Below are 17852 nucleotides of genomic sequence, written 5' to 3' on the forward strand. Positions count from 1 at the left end.
CGAACAGGTCTATCTCTGGATGACCCCACCTTTGGAAATACGGTTGGAGTACTGATGGATGTATCTCCCACTCGTGCATTTGGTGGCTGTACCTGCTGAGCAGGTCCGCCATCCGATTGTCCTTGCCCGGGAGGTGTTCCGCCATGAGGAAGATGTTCCTCTGAATGGCCCACTTCCACATGCTCTGAGCCAGATGAGACAGCTGCGGAGAGTGTGTTCCTCACTGCTTTTGAATGTAGTACATGGCAGTCATGTTGTCCGTTCGGATCAACACGACCTTGTTGCACAGATGTACTTTGAAGGCTTTTAGTGCCATGAAGATCGCCATCAGTTCCAGAACATTGATGTGCATCTTCCGTTGCGGTTTGCGTCCATAGTCCCTGCACAGTGTAATGGAGTACATGAGCTCCCCATCCCTGGAGAGAAGCGTCCGTTGTCAGGATGATCTGTGGCACAGGCTCTTGGAACGGTCGCCCCTTGCAAAGGTTTCATGGATTCCACCAATGCAGAAATTTGTATCCGACCGCTCACCAACACTAGGTCTTTCAACTGCCCGTGAGCCTGAGTCCACTGACGTGCTAAGTACTCCTGAAGCGGGCGCATATGTAGTCTCGCATGCGGGACTATGGAGATGCAGGAGGCCATCATGCCTATCAGCTGCATGAACACTCTTGCTGGAAGCGAGTGTTGAGGTCTGAATTTCTCTATCAGCGATTGAATGCTGCTGACCCTCACTGAATTTGGCTGTGCTGTCGCTGCCAGAGTGTTTATGGTCACACCCAGATACTGCCGTATGTGGGCGGGTTGGAGGTGGGATTTTGGGTAATTCAGTGAGAATCCCAGATCGTGCAGGAGGTGAATGGTGTGGGACATGTGGGCGGCACACTGCTGGGCTGACTTTGCCTGGATGAGCCAGTCGTCCAGATAAGGGTAGACATGGATGTTCTGTCTCCTGAGGTGCGCCGCCACTGTCGCCAGGCACTTTGTGAACACCCTGGGTGCCGTGGTGACACCGAAAGGCAAAACCTTAAACTGGTAATGCTGGTTTTGTATGGTGAACCGGAGGTACTTCCTGTGTGAAGGGTGCAGTGGAATGTGAAAGTACGCATCCTTTAGGTCTAAAGTTGCGAGAAAATCCCCCTGACTGAGCAACGGGAGCACTTGCTGCAGGGTCAGCATATGGAAGTGCTCCGACAGGATGTAGTGGTTGAGTGGCCTGAGGTCCAGGATCGTCCTTTTTTGGTATTAAGAAGTACAGGGAGTAGACCCCTGTGCCTCTTTCCTGCACAGGCACGAGCTCTATTGCTCCTTTTTGCAGCATTTATTTATTTATTTATTTACGAGCTTATATAGCGCTGGAATCGACTCCAGCTGGAGTATCTCTGCGCTTTTGGGCCAGTTAACAAATACAGAGGAGAAAGTACAGATGTGGATTAGATCTCATTTTTAAATATAACAGTTTTAAGGAGTTTACTAAATTTTAAATGAGAGGTACAGAGTCTGAGAGTCAGGGGAAGTCGATTCCATAGAATGGGTCCTGCTACGGACAGCGCTCTGCCTCCGTGTCTGGTCTTTTTGACACGAGGAACAACCAATAGATGGCTTGTACTAGATCTGAGTGACCTGGAGGGGATGTAGGGGGTGAATTTCTGTTGCAGGTAGGTGGGGCCTTGTCCATTTATGTTTTTATGAATTATACAACAAATTTTAAATTTTACTCTTTGTCGTATGGAGAGCCAATGGAGTTGATGTAAAAGAGGTTTGGATGCTGTTCTTGGTGGGGCATTCAGGACTAGGCGTGCCGCTGTGTTCTGGACTACCTGAAGTCTGGCCAGCACTCCCTCGTTGGCAGATAGGAGCAGGCCATTGCAGTAGTCAATACGGCTCAGAACAAGGGTTTGCACTAAGGTATTCCTAAACGTGTCTGGCAACAGAGGGAAAATTTTTCGCAACATGCTGATGACATGAAAACACGAACCTGCGACAAGGTTGCTGTGTTGCTTTAAAGACAGATCCGGATCAAGGCGGATCCCCAGGTTTTTCACGACCTGTTTGGGTTCTGGGACCACACCAAGATCGGAAGGCCACCAATCTGGAGTCCATTGAAGCTTGGCTTCGCCAAATAGCATAACTTCTGTTTTGCTAACGTTGCACTGTAGATAGTTGGTGGACATCCACTGTGCAACGGCCTTCATACCAGCAGAAAAGGAGTTTTTTTATCTCAGCGGTGAGAGTTTCAAAAGGGAAGAGGAGCTGCGTGTCATCCGCGTAAGATACGGGGATGAAGCCAAATTTTCGCATCACTCTTGCTAGGGGTGCCACGTAGATGTTGAAGAGTGTTGGGCTCAAGCATGAGCCCTGTGGCACCCCTTTAGAAATCTCCACCTCTGCTGACCGATGTGTACCCATGGTGACAGTCTGGGTGCGCTCGGTTAGAAAACTCCTTATCCAGTCAAGGGCTTTGTTCTTAACTCCTACGTTCGACAACCGGTCAATAAGGATGTTGTGTGACACGGTGTCGAACGCTGCCGACAGATCTAATAACACTAGAATCACGGAGTAGCCTTTGTCTTGAAGCATATGTAAATCATCGGTGACAGACAAGAGGGCAGACTCCGTGCTGTGTTTCAGCCTAAAACCAGATTGGGAATAGTCTAGGCCGCCAGTGATTTCAACATAGTTGGAAAGATGTTGATTTACATATTTTTCTGTTAGCTTACCCAAAAAAGGAAGCAAGGAGATGGGCCTGAGATTTGTTAATTCAGTCCACGGAATGGCGGTATTTTTCCTAATAGGCCTAACTAGCGCCTGTTTCCATTGTCTTGGGACAGAGCCTGTCCTAAGTGACAGATTGATGAGTTTTTCCATCGTAGGGCATAACACCTCCAGCAAGGAGGGCATAAGTCTGGCTGGGATTGTATCATTGGGACTACCACTTTTAATTTGCATGGCGAGTGCTGACAGTTCCTTTGGGGTAATGGGAGGAAAAATATCCAGAGTGTGATCATTGTGATTACTCTCTATTTCATATGAAGCAAGACCTTCATCACTAGTCATAGTGTTATTAGAATGAATGATTTTCTTATAGATCAAGTCTATCTTATTAGAAAAGAATTGGGATATCTCATCACAAAGCTTTTGTGATGAAGTGTCAGGACTTTCGCTAGCTGTCGGTTTAACAAAAGATTGTAGTATTTGGTACAGAACCCTAGGGGAATTATCTGCCTCTGTAAAAAGAGAGGTTATGTGGGTTTTCCTTGCAGTACGAATGGCTTTGTGATAGGTACTTAAAGACTCCCAGTAAATGCTTCTATCAGTAGTTAAATGAGAACACCTCCATTTTTTCTCTAACTTCCTAGCTGTTAGTTTTAATGTTCTAAGGTTGTCAGAGAACCACACTTCCTGTTTTTTAGCTGGCCGTGGTTTGAATTTTTTTATAGGGGCTAAAGCATCTATGACAGCTTTTGAGGCTTTTTCAAATTGATTTAGTGCATTTTCTATATGATCCGCCGTGGTAAAAGATGGTTCAATGAATTTATCAGAAAAAGCAATTTTATTAACTTTATGCCATTGTCTTCGTTCACTGGGAAGAGACATCGGCCCATGAGAAGTAAGTTTTGGGTAGGGGGTGTGAAACTCAATAATATAGTGGTCAGTCCAGCTGACTTGGGTAGGAGGGGAACAGATAACTGAGGAGAAATTAGCTAAAATAAGATCTAGGGTGTGCCCAGCCTGGTGTGTTGGGCCCACATTGCATTGTTTCAGTCCTAATAGGAGAAGATCATTAAGAATGGATTGTGCTTCTTTGCAATCTTTTAGCTCACTATGTATGTTGAAATCTCCAATTAGAAGAAAATCTCTGTTATTACAGACATAGGGTGCAAGAGTCTCGAGTAAAATATTCGAGAAATTGGTACTGGGTCCAGGAGGACGATATACTAAAGCACCCATTCTTGTATGTTTAGGGGATAAGGCAATTTTAAAAATAAGTATTTCAATGTCAGGCGTACTTAGTTCTGCTACTGTGGTGCAATTAATTTCCTGTTTATGGATGATCGCAATCCCCCCTTCGGTTTTTATGGGGTGATCTAATCGTATTATTTTATATCCAATAGGAATTGCCAAAGCGATAGCAGGGGTCGAGTGGGGTTTGAGCCAAGTTTCAGTGCAGAAACATAGGTCTGGCTCAGTGGTGGAGATAAGGTCCCACACTTCAGATGTATGTTTGGGTAGGGATCTTATGTTACACAGAATATTTTTCCCTCCGGTAAGACTGGGGGTGTTGGTATCTTTGTCCCTAACTCTAGGGAAGGAAGAACATACTGTAGGGTTTCCCTCAACATCGGCTTCCTGACATCGAGTGGAAAACTCGGCTCTGCAATGAATGCAAGCGAAAGGGCCCTCCAATGAATTGTTGGTGTCTTTACCACAAGCATGTATAGGACTTGCATGTAGATCCCAAAGCGTCTTAGGAGAGTAGGTTATCCTGGAGGAGAGAGGATTGTACACCTTATGCCTGATTTCCACCATGGCCCCTGGTCCCGTCCAGTTGCGGACGGGCGCAGACGGGCTGGTCTTTGGCTCGTCTTAGGCGCAGGCTTAGGCGCCACCCTGCGCGCAACCGCTGCGCGCTAGAGCCGACGAGTGGCTAAATAGCCCTGTGTGCTAGAAGGCTAGAGCGCTAACCGCTCGACTCGAGCTTTCAGGAAGTGCCTGGGCGTGTCACTGGCTCTTACCTGTCCCGCCCTCCGCTCAACGGTATTGGCTACCGAGTCGGACCGGGGCGGGCAGGCTGCAACACTGAGCAGAGACTTAGAAAACGAGCCTTAATGACCCTGGCAGCTCCAAAGATCGTGAGTGCGCAGTAAATGCGTGTTTAAAAATTATTAAATCAATTTTAACACAAAAGGGACACACAGTGAAGTTTAAAAATTCGTTATCAATTTTTAAAAAGTAGCATGACACAGAGCTAGTCAGGAGAGAACAAAGCCAGCAGAGTCTTCTGCTCTGCAAGTTTTTACCTGGCGCCAAGCAGGGTAGGGAGACACTGCCACTTCTACCTTTACCGCAAACAGCCTCGCCTCCTCGCAGCCTACATAGCCCTGTGTGCTAGAAGGCTAGAGCGCTAACCGCTCGACTCGAGCTTTCAGGAAGTGCCTGAGCATGACGGTGACCTCCTGCTGCAATAAGAGCAAATGCTCGGCCGACATAGGACGGTGTCTTGGGGGCATGTTGGGTGGAGTGGATGTTAACTCCAGACAATAACCGTATTGTACAAGTTTTCTGACCCACCTGTCTGTGGTTATGGACTTCCAGACTGGCAGGAACTGCTGGAGTCTCCCCCCGACCGGTGTTGTGTGGTCGGGGGGCAGTGATAAGGTGTCACTGTTTGTTGGTGGCAGAGGATCTGGAGTTGTTGTTTCCACGACCTCTGCCCTTGGCGCTGTTACCACGATATCCACCTCGACTCTTGTTGGTGTATGTGGACTGAGTGTTGCCCTTGTAGTACTGTGTGGACTGGGAGAGCTGGCCTCTGGAAACGCCTCTAGTGCTTGAGCTACAAAAAGACCCACCCCGAAACTGCTGGGACTGTAAGGCACCCATGGATTTAGCAGTTTCCGTGTCCTTTTTAATTTTTTCTAGGGTGGTGTCAACCTCCGGGCCAAACAGGTGATCTGGATTCACTGTTTGATTAAGGATGGTGGTTTGGATTTCCGGCTTAAATCCAGAGATTCTCAGCCAGGAATGTCGTCGTAGCATAAGACTAGTGTTGACAGCCCTGGCTGCGGTATCAGCCGCGTCCAGAGCGCACTTAATCGAAGCATTAGAGATAAGCTTCCCTTCCTGAACAAGCATCTCAGCCGCCTCCTTGTATTCATCAGGCAGGTGCTGCAACAGGGTCTCCAGTGTGTCATAGTGTGCCCTGTCATACCTCGCCAGAAGCGCTAGTGTATTTGAAATGTGCCAGATGTTGGCTGCCTGTGCTGCTACCCTCTTCCCCGATGCCTCAAAGACCTTGTTCTTTGTCTGGGGGAGGAGCATCACCCGTAGTCTGAGAATTAGCCCTCTTCCGGGCATTCGAGACGACAAGGGAGTCCAGAGGCAACTGTCCTTTGATGTAGGTAGGATCAGTAGGCGCTGACTTGTATTTCTTCTCAATCCTAGGGTTTATCACCCTCGCCCTGGTAGTTTCTTTAAAGATCTCGCCAGCATGTTTTAAAACACCTTTCAGCATAGGCAGTCTTAACAGTTCTTTCTGAGACTGAGAAGGTATCAAAAACGAAGTCGACATCAACAGGGTCAGCATAGAGCTGGACGTTGTGATTGTTAGCTACCAGTTCAATGAGGGCATTGAAAGCTGCTGAGTCTTCTGTAGGAGACGTTTTTGCAGAAAATAGTTGAGGGTCTTGTCCTGCTTGAGGATCACCTGGGTCAGCACCAGCGGCCCAGGGTTCGTTGGTATCCTAAGGGTCTGTATAGACAGGATAACTGTACTCGTCCTCATCATCTCCCTCTCCAGCGTCCACATCAGAGTAAGTGGGCGAAACATCATGAGTCTGTGGGGAGAGAGGTTCCACCAAGACGGGAGTAAAAGCAGAGTCCTTCTTTTTCTTGAGAGGGATCTTGTAGGACTCCATTGGGCGTTCTGGGGCGATTTTCCGCTTGTGGAGGAAAAGCCTGCCCGTTTCGGCATCAATGAAGTGTTCCTGATGCTCGTCCACTGAAGGTCGCCGAGGCTGTGGGCCGGGGACCACCATTGATGACTTCGGAGCCGAGGAAACCTTCTCGGGAACGCTGGCGACCGCCTTAGGAGCGAAAGCCTTCGGTGCCGTCTTCGGCGGCAACGTAAAATGGATGGGCGTGGACGCCTCATGCGGTTTCTCCACCGGTTTCGGAGGCGGAGGATCCTTCGGACCGACCGATAAGGTCCTGTCCCTGATGCGCTGTAGGGAGTCCGTCACCTTCATGGTGAACGCGGCGGATGGGCGTGCCGGTTCGACGGAATCCTTCGAGGCCTCACCTGGAGTCGACTCTCGGGGTGTGCTGCTCTTGACCCGGTCCTGTTGACGCGGAGTCACGAGAACCTTCGGGTCATCCAGTCATTTCTTCGGGTCACCGAGAGCTTTCTTCGGGTCGCCGAGGCAGTCTTTGCCGACTTTGGCGCCGACGCGCTCGGCTCTACCACCTTGACTTTAGTCTTCGGCGCGGCAGACTTCGTCTCGACGCCCTTGACTTGAGCCTTCGGCTCCACAGCACCCTTCGGCTTCTTCCGTGCCGAGGGCTCCGAGGCCGGGGAGCCGACCAAAGCGATGCGCACTTTCGGTTTAGAGGATGGCACCTGCGCAGTTTCTTGTGTCGAGACCGTAGGTTTCACTTTCGGTTTTGATTTGCCAGGGTGCGGCTCAACAGCAATGTCCGTGGGCGAGCCCGAAGGCGGGGCCGTAGAACCCATTGTAAGATCTTGGGTAAGACCCGAAGGCGATCCCTCGACCTGAGCCTTATGAATTGGCACGGCCCCAGAGTCAGTTTGAGGAAGCTCTTCGTCCGAGCTATCCTCCATGGCCCCGAGGGCCCCGCCGTCGTCTCCTACCTCGTCGACGACTTCTTCGGCCTCGAACATCTCTGCATCCGCGCCGTAGTCGACATCCGAAGCGGGGTTCGACCCACTAATGTCCTGGATAGATTCTTCCTCGACATCCCCTGCATCGAAGATGTCCACAGGCGCCGGTGCAGCATGCTGGGCCTCCTGGCGCGCAGCTCGTCGAAGCTTAAGCGTCTTCTTGGACCTGAAGCGTGAACAAGCCATACACTTGGCTTCATCGTGGTCCGGCGACAGACACTTGTTGCACACCGGGTGGACGTCGATGTGGGGATACTTCGAGTTGCAGACGGGACATCTCTTAAATGGACTACGGTCCATGATGAACGGTCGATAGGGTCTGAAGCGTCGACTGGGCCTTCCGCGTCGAAAGCACGCGGGTGTAGGGAATCCGTCTCAGGACCGAGCTGGAATAACTAAGACCGAACGCAAGACTATACCGACGTATTAGCCTAAAGACCTTTTGGTCTTAAGAAAGTTTTCTATCGATTCCAACAAGAGGGAATTCAAAGACATCCGAACCCAATGGCGTGAAAAAACAATCTGAGGATGGAGTCGATGCCCATGCGCACTGTAGTCCAGGGGAGGAGCCACCTATCTCGTGATACTTCGAAGACTCTTCCAGGACAACAATGTGCAATCATCCGGACCCAACACTAGGCGGCGATCTATGCACAGATATGAATTCAGCAGCCCACATGCCTAGAACCCTCTTTCACTAATTGGTGAGCATTCCCTACTATCCCTCCTTTCTTTGTTTTTATGCACATTTTGTGTTTACTGTCGATACAAAGTGTTTTTTCAGTATATAATTTACTTCTGTTTTCATGATGGTACAGAGGCAATCATGTTTCTTTTTATGTCACAACATGTGCTTCATTTCTTACTGCTAACTTCTCTGATACAAGCTATGGGAATCTATGAAAGTTCCAATACTGGGGCAAGAAAACAAGTTACTTACCTGTAACTTTGGTTCCCCAGTATTGGTAACTTTCTTAGATTCTCATGCGCCCACCCTCCTCCCCTGGGAAAGCTCAGCCTTCAGCAGATGTGGTTATTGTTACACAACAGCTACGCAAATCTGAGGCTCTGAGGTTCCTTCAGGAGGGTTCTATGGTGTACGGCTCCTCCGATTAGCTGAGGCTTAGTTTTGGTCTCTTTTACAAAAAGAGGTGGATATGCTACAAAAGGGAATGGGGCCTAGGCCTTTTTTCTTTCTCTTTTGTACCTACTGCTATGTTATTTTTGTTACCGAGACTCCCATTCCGACGAAGGGGAATGACACAAGCTATGGGAATCTATGAAAGTTCCAACACTGGGGCAAAAGATTTTCTTTCAGCACCCTCAAACCTACTTTTGTGACCGGAGAGTTTATGATGCCTAGAACTAGACTATGGTAGATTTAGATCATGATAGGACATGAAAGCAAAATATGGACTGCATCTCAGAGCATGCTCAAGTAGTAGGAAGAGGATGCAACTTGGGGGACTTGGGGTAAAAAGTTCTGCCTTCAATTATCCAAAGAAAATGATGCAAAGAACAATTCCACGGTCAGTGGGAATAATTAAATTAAAGAAGATAAGGTTGTATGCTGCCCATTGAGCTTCCTAATGATGGAATTACTGATGACTGTGGAATAGGAAATTCAAATATGGAACTCCACAAAAAAAGCCTGCTGGTAAACCATTAAATTTGAATAATTTGAACAAATCTGAAAATACCAAGATGGCCCAGGCCCCAGGCACTGCAAGCACAAGCAGTGTGAGCAATTTTACAAAGAAGCCAAACATATAACCTAGGGGCTAATTGAGGTGCTAAATATCTTAAGCTTATTATCAGATCTAAGTATCATGCAAGCTGAAATTAAGGCAAAAAAATACAGGCAATATGCATCCTGAGATAATTAAATGTCACATACCAAAACAGGAAATGCTTCAGTCACAGAGCCCTTCTCTGGTAAAGAGGAAAACTTGTAGAACTCATGACTTCGATAGGCCTTTTGCTTCATCAACTGAATTGCATGAAGCACGAACTTCGAAGACACGTCTGATGAGCATGAAGATACTGTAACCTCTAGGATAAAAGAAATCCCATAAATGTAAAAGGTGTCTAATGACTAATGATTAAAGTTAATTCTTATATAAACCATAAGAAATCTCATGCATGGATTCCCTTAGACAAACCCCAATGAAGTATACTAATGACAATATATTGCGATATTAGGATCGTAAACTATGATGTGGGGCAAATTAAGTTTATAGGTGTCCAATGGGGAGCCAATAACAATCTTAGTCCATTATTGTTGCTAACACCTTGCTATGCTAAGCTGGTAAACGGTTTCAAAAAGCTACCCTCATGGTAAATTAGATACTCTTAGTGATCTCTCCCAACTCTTTAGAATGTGTTGAGAACCCTGCTACACAAACAGTGAGATCAAAAACGTTCTTAAAATTATGCTCTGGCTTAAAAAAAAAGCTGTACTCTCCCCTAATGACAGGCAATGACTGAGCCGGAACTTACATTATTTTCACAGCATAATGCGATGGAAGCAAAGTAGATCTTGTAGGAAGGAAATGCAAAGACAAATAGTAACTAAGCTGAAGACATACTTTCAAACACGTTCCTCCTGCCCAAGTAAAAGGCATCTTAACATGAGTTGCAGCTTTTTTCCAAGAGCAATAAAATTACGGGCAAAAATGGGAATATCAGAAATGTGTTTGTTAAATGTGAAACTTGCATGATATGTCTTTTGCAAAAAACGCAAGTCATCGGAGCATGTGTGCATCATGTTTTTTTTTTGGTTGCTAAATTAGGAACAAAGGTAACCAAGTATGTATGACTTCAGAAATCAATAAAGAAACCTGTATCCACACAATTTAAGAGAAAAGAACAACTGTAAACAGGAAAGAAAAGTATTCTTAACTGACAAGGAATCTGTCAAATTAAGCAGAACTAAAATGAACAGAAAAGGAAACTCTGCACATACCAGCCCATGTGGCTCCCTGAGGAACTTCAATGAAATGTCTTTGGATCTGTCCTGGCTTAAAATGGACACCAGTATATGCAACATCATAACCTGTTGATTCATTTAATCTGAAAGACATTTGTAAAAAAAAGAGAAACAATGTGACTAATAACACTTATTGACAGATCAGTAATCTTCCTTTGACAACGCATGGTCTATTGTAGTACACAATCAATATCAGGAAATATGTAACTTGTAAATAACCAATGAAAGCGTTTGTTTTAATTTCATTATAAAACAACATACATTCAGCTTATAGTCAATTTTCAGAACTAAGACTTGCATACCCACGCATGTATACGGAGGTTAATGCATGATTCATTCATTAGCAGGTAAAGACTAACAACTGTTATGTAAACACAACTGCTGTGTAACTTATTGGAGGTGAGAATGGCCATGTTAAAAGCTCAAAAATTGACAGAATTTGATCTTGGACCTTACAATAGGTCAGATCACTTCTATGATATCATTTCTAACGCCCAACGAGGTTTATTTCTCTAAATTCCTATATCCACATGATTTTCGCCAAAGAAGCTTCCTTTTGAAAGTTGGCATAAGAATTTATTAACTACTGTCTTGTCTATGGACAGTTTGTGCAAGGGCCCTGAGTGGCAAATAGTGGTGGATTGACAAGGAATTCTATATACTACATTTAACTCATCAAAAATGATGGTTAAAAGGATTTATTTATTCAGTATTTATCTACACTACACACTATCAAGTTAAGCGCCAAAGCTTACAGGAAGGGCCACGTAGAGGTCCCGTCATGCTCTGTGGCTGAGAGACTGTATCCGGGGTGACGAGGGAGTGCATCAAGATAGAGGGCGTCTAACACACCGCTGCTGACAGCGGCCAGATATCAGCAAACCTGCTCCTCGCTCCCCCAACACGGCATCCAGAGACAGTGACCACAAGTGGCTAGAGCGGAAACCATTTATGATCTTTTTCCTAGGAAGGAAAAAACGGAGTGGGGCATTTTAGGACATTGTATCAGTAGGGCTAAGAAGAGGATGGTTAAGCCAGCAGAAATTACCCCTCCGTGAACTTTAGGTCTCCAAGAGTAGTATCGTGTAATGCCAACATTATCAACACCCAAGTCAAGTTCAGGTCTCTACTGACTCAAGGCGTCTAAAGCACCGATTATTCTTTTTAGAGAAACTCAAGTAAAGGCATTGATCAAAATATGCAGACTCCAAGCTTTATTTCAAATGCATTTTATGCGTCAGCCAGCGCCGCGTCAGGGGGTGGTGATTCGATTTCATGGAATTTCCAAGGCGAAGTGCAGCAATTGGTTAGAGATCCAAAAGCCATGGATCAGCTTGAGTGCTGGGAATCAAATTACCACCTGGATAGCTTCTATTGCCCAATTGAGGTTGATGCAGGCCCCCTCAGTAAAGTCTATAATATAGGGGGGCGCTAGGTGGCGCCGGACCAAGATGGCTGCACTGATGTGAAGCTCTCGCCTGGCCGAGCCATATATGAATCTTTAATGTCATCCTGACCACAGCTGATGTCCTATCTACCTCACCGCTGAGACCGCGTTTCCGAGAGGAGCACGCTGATACCATCATCTTCCGGATACTCCTGCTGAAAGCGGAGATACCGGCCCCGGACCTTTCGTGCGGCTCTTCGCACCATCCGGCTGATTCACCCTCAGCGGGTGGCCTACTAGGGGGGACCGGGGACCAGCGGCCTATGCTGACAACGCGCCGATTCTTGAGGCTCCAGTGATCATAAGGCCATACTCCCCCCCCACTGCACGGCGGCTACTGGAAGCGGGGCATTCTGTGAGTAGTGAGGTCAAGACAGTGTTCATTACTGCCATAGCTCCTGTTCCGGCCCGATCTCTCCGGCCTCCCCCACCACGCAACATCGGCGATGAGCGGCCTTGCCCTCCAGCACTATGCAGCCCCAGTGACTCGTGCTGCAACTTAACCCTATCGGAGGCCCCATCTGCCGACAACGCGCTCCGAAGTAGAGCAAATTGACACCAGCAACTCTTTGGCGCCTCCGAGAGAACTGAGGCGACCAGGCCCAAGCACCGCCCTGCGGACCCTTCCTCGGCGGGAAGCCTCCCAGAAAGACCGGGGATCCGGGGCCTACACAGGGCTCCAGCCAAACACTGCGCCCGGAGTGACCATAGGGCAGCTCTCCCCCGGATGCCCGACAGCTGCCTTCAGCATTGAAAACTCGAAGGTGAGAAGCCCCCCAACAGCATTCTTTACTGCCGAAGCCCCTCCCAGGCCTCGACTCTCCTTAACGTAGCACTACTTGCGACCCCCCCGCCTTCCCCACTGGGTTACATCGGGAGACTGCGGCCTATAATAACGGACCTTCACTAACTCAGGAACTACTGTGGCCGCCCCCCCTCCCCTTCATCCCGGCTCTCTGGACACTAATCCTCCCGAGACCCGCATTGCAGCAACGCGTTTATCAGAACATCGGCCCTGGAGTGTGCGACCATCCTCAATTGCCCGAAAGTCACAGCAGACGAACCATAGCCACCTGTGGGACCCCCCATACCTCCTAAGACATCTGACATTTCAACGCTACAGTACTCATTGCGGCGCTGTGCAAGTGTACCTACGCTGCGACTCCAAGCCTGCCCCACAACCCATATCTGTCCTTTGGGGTGCGGATTGCTGGCACAATACTTGGATCACCCACGTGAACTATAAGAACCCTACCGTGGCCATTTCAAGTGGGACTCCACACTGGTCCTGACTGCGGCAGCCCGGTTGGACACCCCCGGCCCATACTTACTCCACCATCCTTGCGCTTAAGGAATGGCGACTACTGGGGAAGTGATCACGGACTGGCACTCCTCCTGGCGACTACAGACATTGGCGCTCTGCTGGTAATAGATCACTCCAACTCCCCTCCCTACAGTCTCGGGGTTTGTAGCCCATAACACGTCGGGCAGTGTCCCACCTCATCAACGGGGTCGCAGACGGACCATCGGGGCTCCCCCCTCCTCTCTCGCCTGGGGTACTCTGAATTGGAGGATGGGTCCACCGCAAGCAACCGCCACGTAGCACAGATGGACAGACTCCTTAAGGTCATAGCAGACAAGAACGAAGATTCAGAAGCGAGGTCCCGCCGTAACAACGTTCGTATCCTAGGCCTAGCAGAAACCACGAACACTGGGAAAATGGAGGACTTCATAGAAGGCCTGGTGGTTGAACTGTTCGGCAAGGAATCCTTCTCAGCTCACCTCATTGTAGAAAGAGCCCACAGATCCCTAACGGCTAGGCCGCCCCCAGGGGTGCAACCTCGGCCTATCATCGCCCGCTTTCTGAACTACAGGGATCAGGACGCTGTCCTCCGCCGAGCTCGTGAGAAGGGTACAGTCGGATACAACAACACAACACTATCTTTTTTCCCAGATTTCACCCCTACTGTGCAGGAGGCTCGTCGCAAATTTACGGAGGTGAAAAAGAAGCTTCAAACCCAAGATATTCCATACGCAATGCTTTACCCCGCAAAATTGAAGATATTGCATAAGGGCAAGCAACACTTCTTTACTACACCGCAACAGGCTGAGGACTATCTCAAACAATGCAGGAAGAACAGAGCCCGGGACGACAAGGAAAGGCGCCGCTCCAGGTCACAATCACCAATGTCACAACAGGACTAACCGGTCCTCTACAGTCAAGTATGAAGCCACACCAACCTCGCTGTGCGCACTGAGACGTTCTGGGCAACGTTCACGGTGAAGGATTTATACCATCTCACCAATCTGTTAACTGCTACACGACTGGGACCGGGCTGTGCTATAACTCTAATGAGGTACTTTTATTGATTCCAAACTACACACAAAATATCACGCCCGGGAGGACACATCGTGAGGCTGCTGCAGATAACACTCATTGAGGTCACAACAGGATTTTACTATGGCCAGGTGCTACTTGGTCGTACACGCCTCCTGACGCGGTACGGACAAGGTCAAGAAACCCTGCTGCCATGGTGAGGCATTTTTTACTGACTTACTAAATCAATGGTCTTTAATACACTGTTTGCTCGGCTACCCGCCTCTGCCCCACGGCAGACTACCCGGTGGCTAACCGGCGTCATGTGGGTGTAAGAAAGGAGGTGGTGGGCAGGTCGGGCGCCCCTAGATATCGTTCCCCTACAGGCGATCCTTTTAACACCCAAACCCTTCTTAGGGTAGGGACTAAAGTTATTGTTTCTTTAGTTCTCTTTTGGTTTACTGTGGGGGGGTGGGACTTATGTACCCGGCGGTTTTGGGATGCCGGAGTGGGAGGGTAGGAGACTCGATTCATCCATATTGTTATTGTGGCTGCTGCACTTCCTGAATGTGATTGGGTTGCTCCAGGGGAATGGGTGGGGGTGGGGGGGGGGGGGGGGGGGGGGAGGGGTGGGGGGGGGGGAATTAGTTGTTTCACTTATGTCACTGTTTGTCAGGTAAGCTCTGATGCCATGCTTTCTCGCCACATTTTGTTGTGCCCAGAGGAATGGGTGACGTAACAGATACACAGCTAGCACAAAAAATCACGTTGATCTCATGGAATGTGCATGGGCTGAACGACCAGAGGAAGAAGACAGATTTTGGGGTACCTAGATAGTCAGGGAGTTTCCATTGCTATGCTCCAAGAAACACACTTGATGTTGGGGAACTCTACTGCATTTGCCACTCGCTGGGCGTCCTGTAGAGTGTTTTCCTCCTATTCCAATTATTCTAAGGGTGTGACTATCCTTATCAGACTAGGTGTACACTTCACGCCACTTGGGTCGGATAACGACGCAGATGGCAGATTCTGCATGGTGTGGGGTAGGCTTTTCTCACACACACAGTCCTCTTTGCATGCTATTACGGCCCCAATATAGATGACCCCGAAGCACTCCTCACTTTATGGGGGAAGATTCAGGCTTTAGTCATAACGCATGTCATTCTTGGGGGTGATTTCAACACGGCACTTCGTCCAAGTCTAGACAGGTCCCATGCACAAGCGGTGCATTATACACGCACGCAACGCACTTTGTTAGATATTGTTGAGGAGCACCACTTAACTGATGCCTGGAGGCACATTCATTCAACACTCAGGAAGGGCACTCACCACTCGGCAGTACACTCCACGTGGGCACGCCTAGACTATATATTTTTGTCGGCTGGTCTTACCCCTTGGCTGACCAAGGCGTTGCACTTGGCACGAACATTCTCAGACCACTCACCTGTTCTCCTTAACCTATGCACCCCGGTGGACGTGTCCCCTTATTTAAGTTGGCATCTAAACCCAGCACACCTTACGGACTCAGCCTTCAGGACTGAGCGCGAACAAGACAGAAGAGAATTTTTTGAACATAACATAACATCGGTATCCAGCCTCACAACAGTTTGGGAGGCCTTTAAAGTCACCATTAGAGGGTGGTGTATAGCTAAAGGAGGTGGAGTCCTCAAATCCCTTCGCGAGGACTTGCGCAAGCTGGAAAGCGAATTGCGCTCACTGGAGCGTGACATGGAACAAAACGCAACTGATCACGTGGTCGAAGCTCAACTCAGGGAAAAGATGAACAATTATGTTGAGGCGGCAGATAGGGAAAGCAAATTCCCGGGGAAACCATATACTGCACGGGTGTACGGCGAAGGGGACAGACCCGGGAAAGCGTTGGCTGCTTCGGGTAAACCACCCAGATTTCATAACTATGTGTCCACCCTCTTAGACGAACACGATGTTCCACAAAGGAATCTCCCCGAACTGCTCGGTATCCTTACCGAACACTACACCACACTCTACACCTCTCACAGAACTGAGCCGATAGACCTGAACTCCTACCTCGATGATACTGCAATCGCATGGCTTGGCCCTTCCCAACAGAAATTCCTCCATCATGAATTAGAACTGGGCGAAATAACTGACGCTATTATGTCCATGAAATCGGGTAAGGCACCAGGATCCAATGGATTGCCGATAGATTTTTATAAAGCCTATATTCACTTGCTGGCCCCAATCTTAAAACAAGTATATTATACTGCCCTGGAGGAAGGCATACTACCTACTACTATGCGTGAGGCCTTGATGACCTCTCTGCTGAAACCGGGTAAAGACCCCGAACATCGCGATTCATATAGGCCTCTATCTCTATTGAACGCGGATGTTAAAATCTTAGCGAAAGTACTTGCAACACGTCTGAACCGCCTGATGGAACGGCTGGTCCTGCCGGATCAAGCTGGGTTTGTACCCAATCGTGCGACTTCCCATAACTTTCGAACACTACAAGCAGTATTACCAGACATTGACCCCAGATGTGAAGCGGCCGCTATCTTTCTAGACGCCACAAAGGCGTTCGATTCATTGGAATGGGACTACCTATTGAAGCTGATGGAACGCATGGGGACCCCCTTCAACTTCCTTGACTGGATCCGGCTACTCTATCACCAGCCCCAGGCGAGGGTGTTACTGAATGGATCCCGCTCGGCTTCCTTTGATATCCGAAGGTGTACTCGCCAGGGATGCCCGCTGTCCCCGGTTCTTTTTACGATTGCCATAGAGCCCCTAGCAGCAAAAATTAGGCAACATCACAATCATCGCTCCCTTATATACCCGGAAAGGCAATTGCTTATTGCGCTATATGCAGACGACATGACTATTTATGTCCATAAACCCCGGGACAATCTAAACCCTATTTTGCGAGAGGTTAACCGCTTTGGTGGAATCTCGGGGGTAACAAATAAACTGGGCCAAATCGGCCTTGTTCCCCCTTACTGATCGCACTCTACAATTCCCAATGGACTACCCATTGGTCTGGGAATCAGATGAAATAAAATACCTCGGTATCAAAGTGTCGAGAGACCGTGAGGCCCTTATCAGGGCTAAGTACGGTACCGCCATGAACAAACTTTCAGACAACGCCGGCAAATGGATCCATCTCGCGCTGTCCATGACAGGTCGCATCTCTTTGATCAAGATCGTGGTACTCCCCAAACTATTGTATCTTTTTACCAATATTCCGTACAGCCCGGGCCCACATTTTTTTTCGTACTCTGAATTCCCAAATGTCAAGACTAATATGGGGTGGGAAGCAGGCCAGGATAAGCCTGCAGACGCTTATGTTGCCTTACCACCAGGGAGGTTTCGAGGTCCCTAATTTTAAACTCTATTATGACTGCGCTCAGGGTCACTTCGCAGCCTACTGGCTCCATCCCCCGCCCTTCATGGCGCACCTTGCCGTGGAGGATGGCTACATGAGGCCTGTGCAAACCTCAGG

General features: G+C 48.5%; 1 protein-coding gene across 4 annotated transcripts in view; it reads right to left on the reverse strand.

Annotated features, from left to right (window-relative positions):
• The window catches only part of TPP2 (tripeptidyl peptidase 2), a 656253-nt gene that overhangs the window by 306260 nt on the left and 332141 nt on the right, over positions 1–17852 (reverse strand). For all 4 annotated transcript variants that reach the window (XM_086934242.1, XM_086934243.1, XM_086934239.1 and 1 more), the window contains exons 16-17: positions 10587–10693; positions 9519–9673 (exon numbers count right to left, since the gene is read on the reverse strand). In XM_086934242.1, coding sequence (XP_086790368.1) covers positions 9519–9673; positions 10587–10693 — 262 coding nt within the window. The remainder of the gene's footprint in view (positions 1–9518; positions 9674–10586; positions 10694–17852) is intronic.

This window comes from Lissotriton vulgaris, chromosome 8 (assembly GCF_964263255.1).
Source record: "Lissotriton vulgaris chromosome 8, aLisVul1.2, whole genome shotgun sequence".
Taxonomy (NCBI): domain Eukaryota; kingdom Metazoa; phylum Chordata; class Amphibia; order Caudata; family Salamandridae; genus Lissotriton; species Lissotriton vulgaris.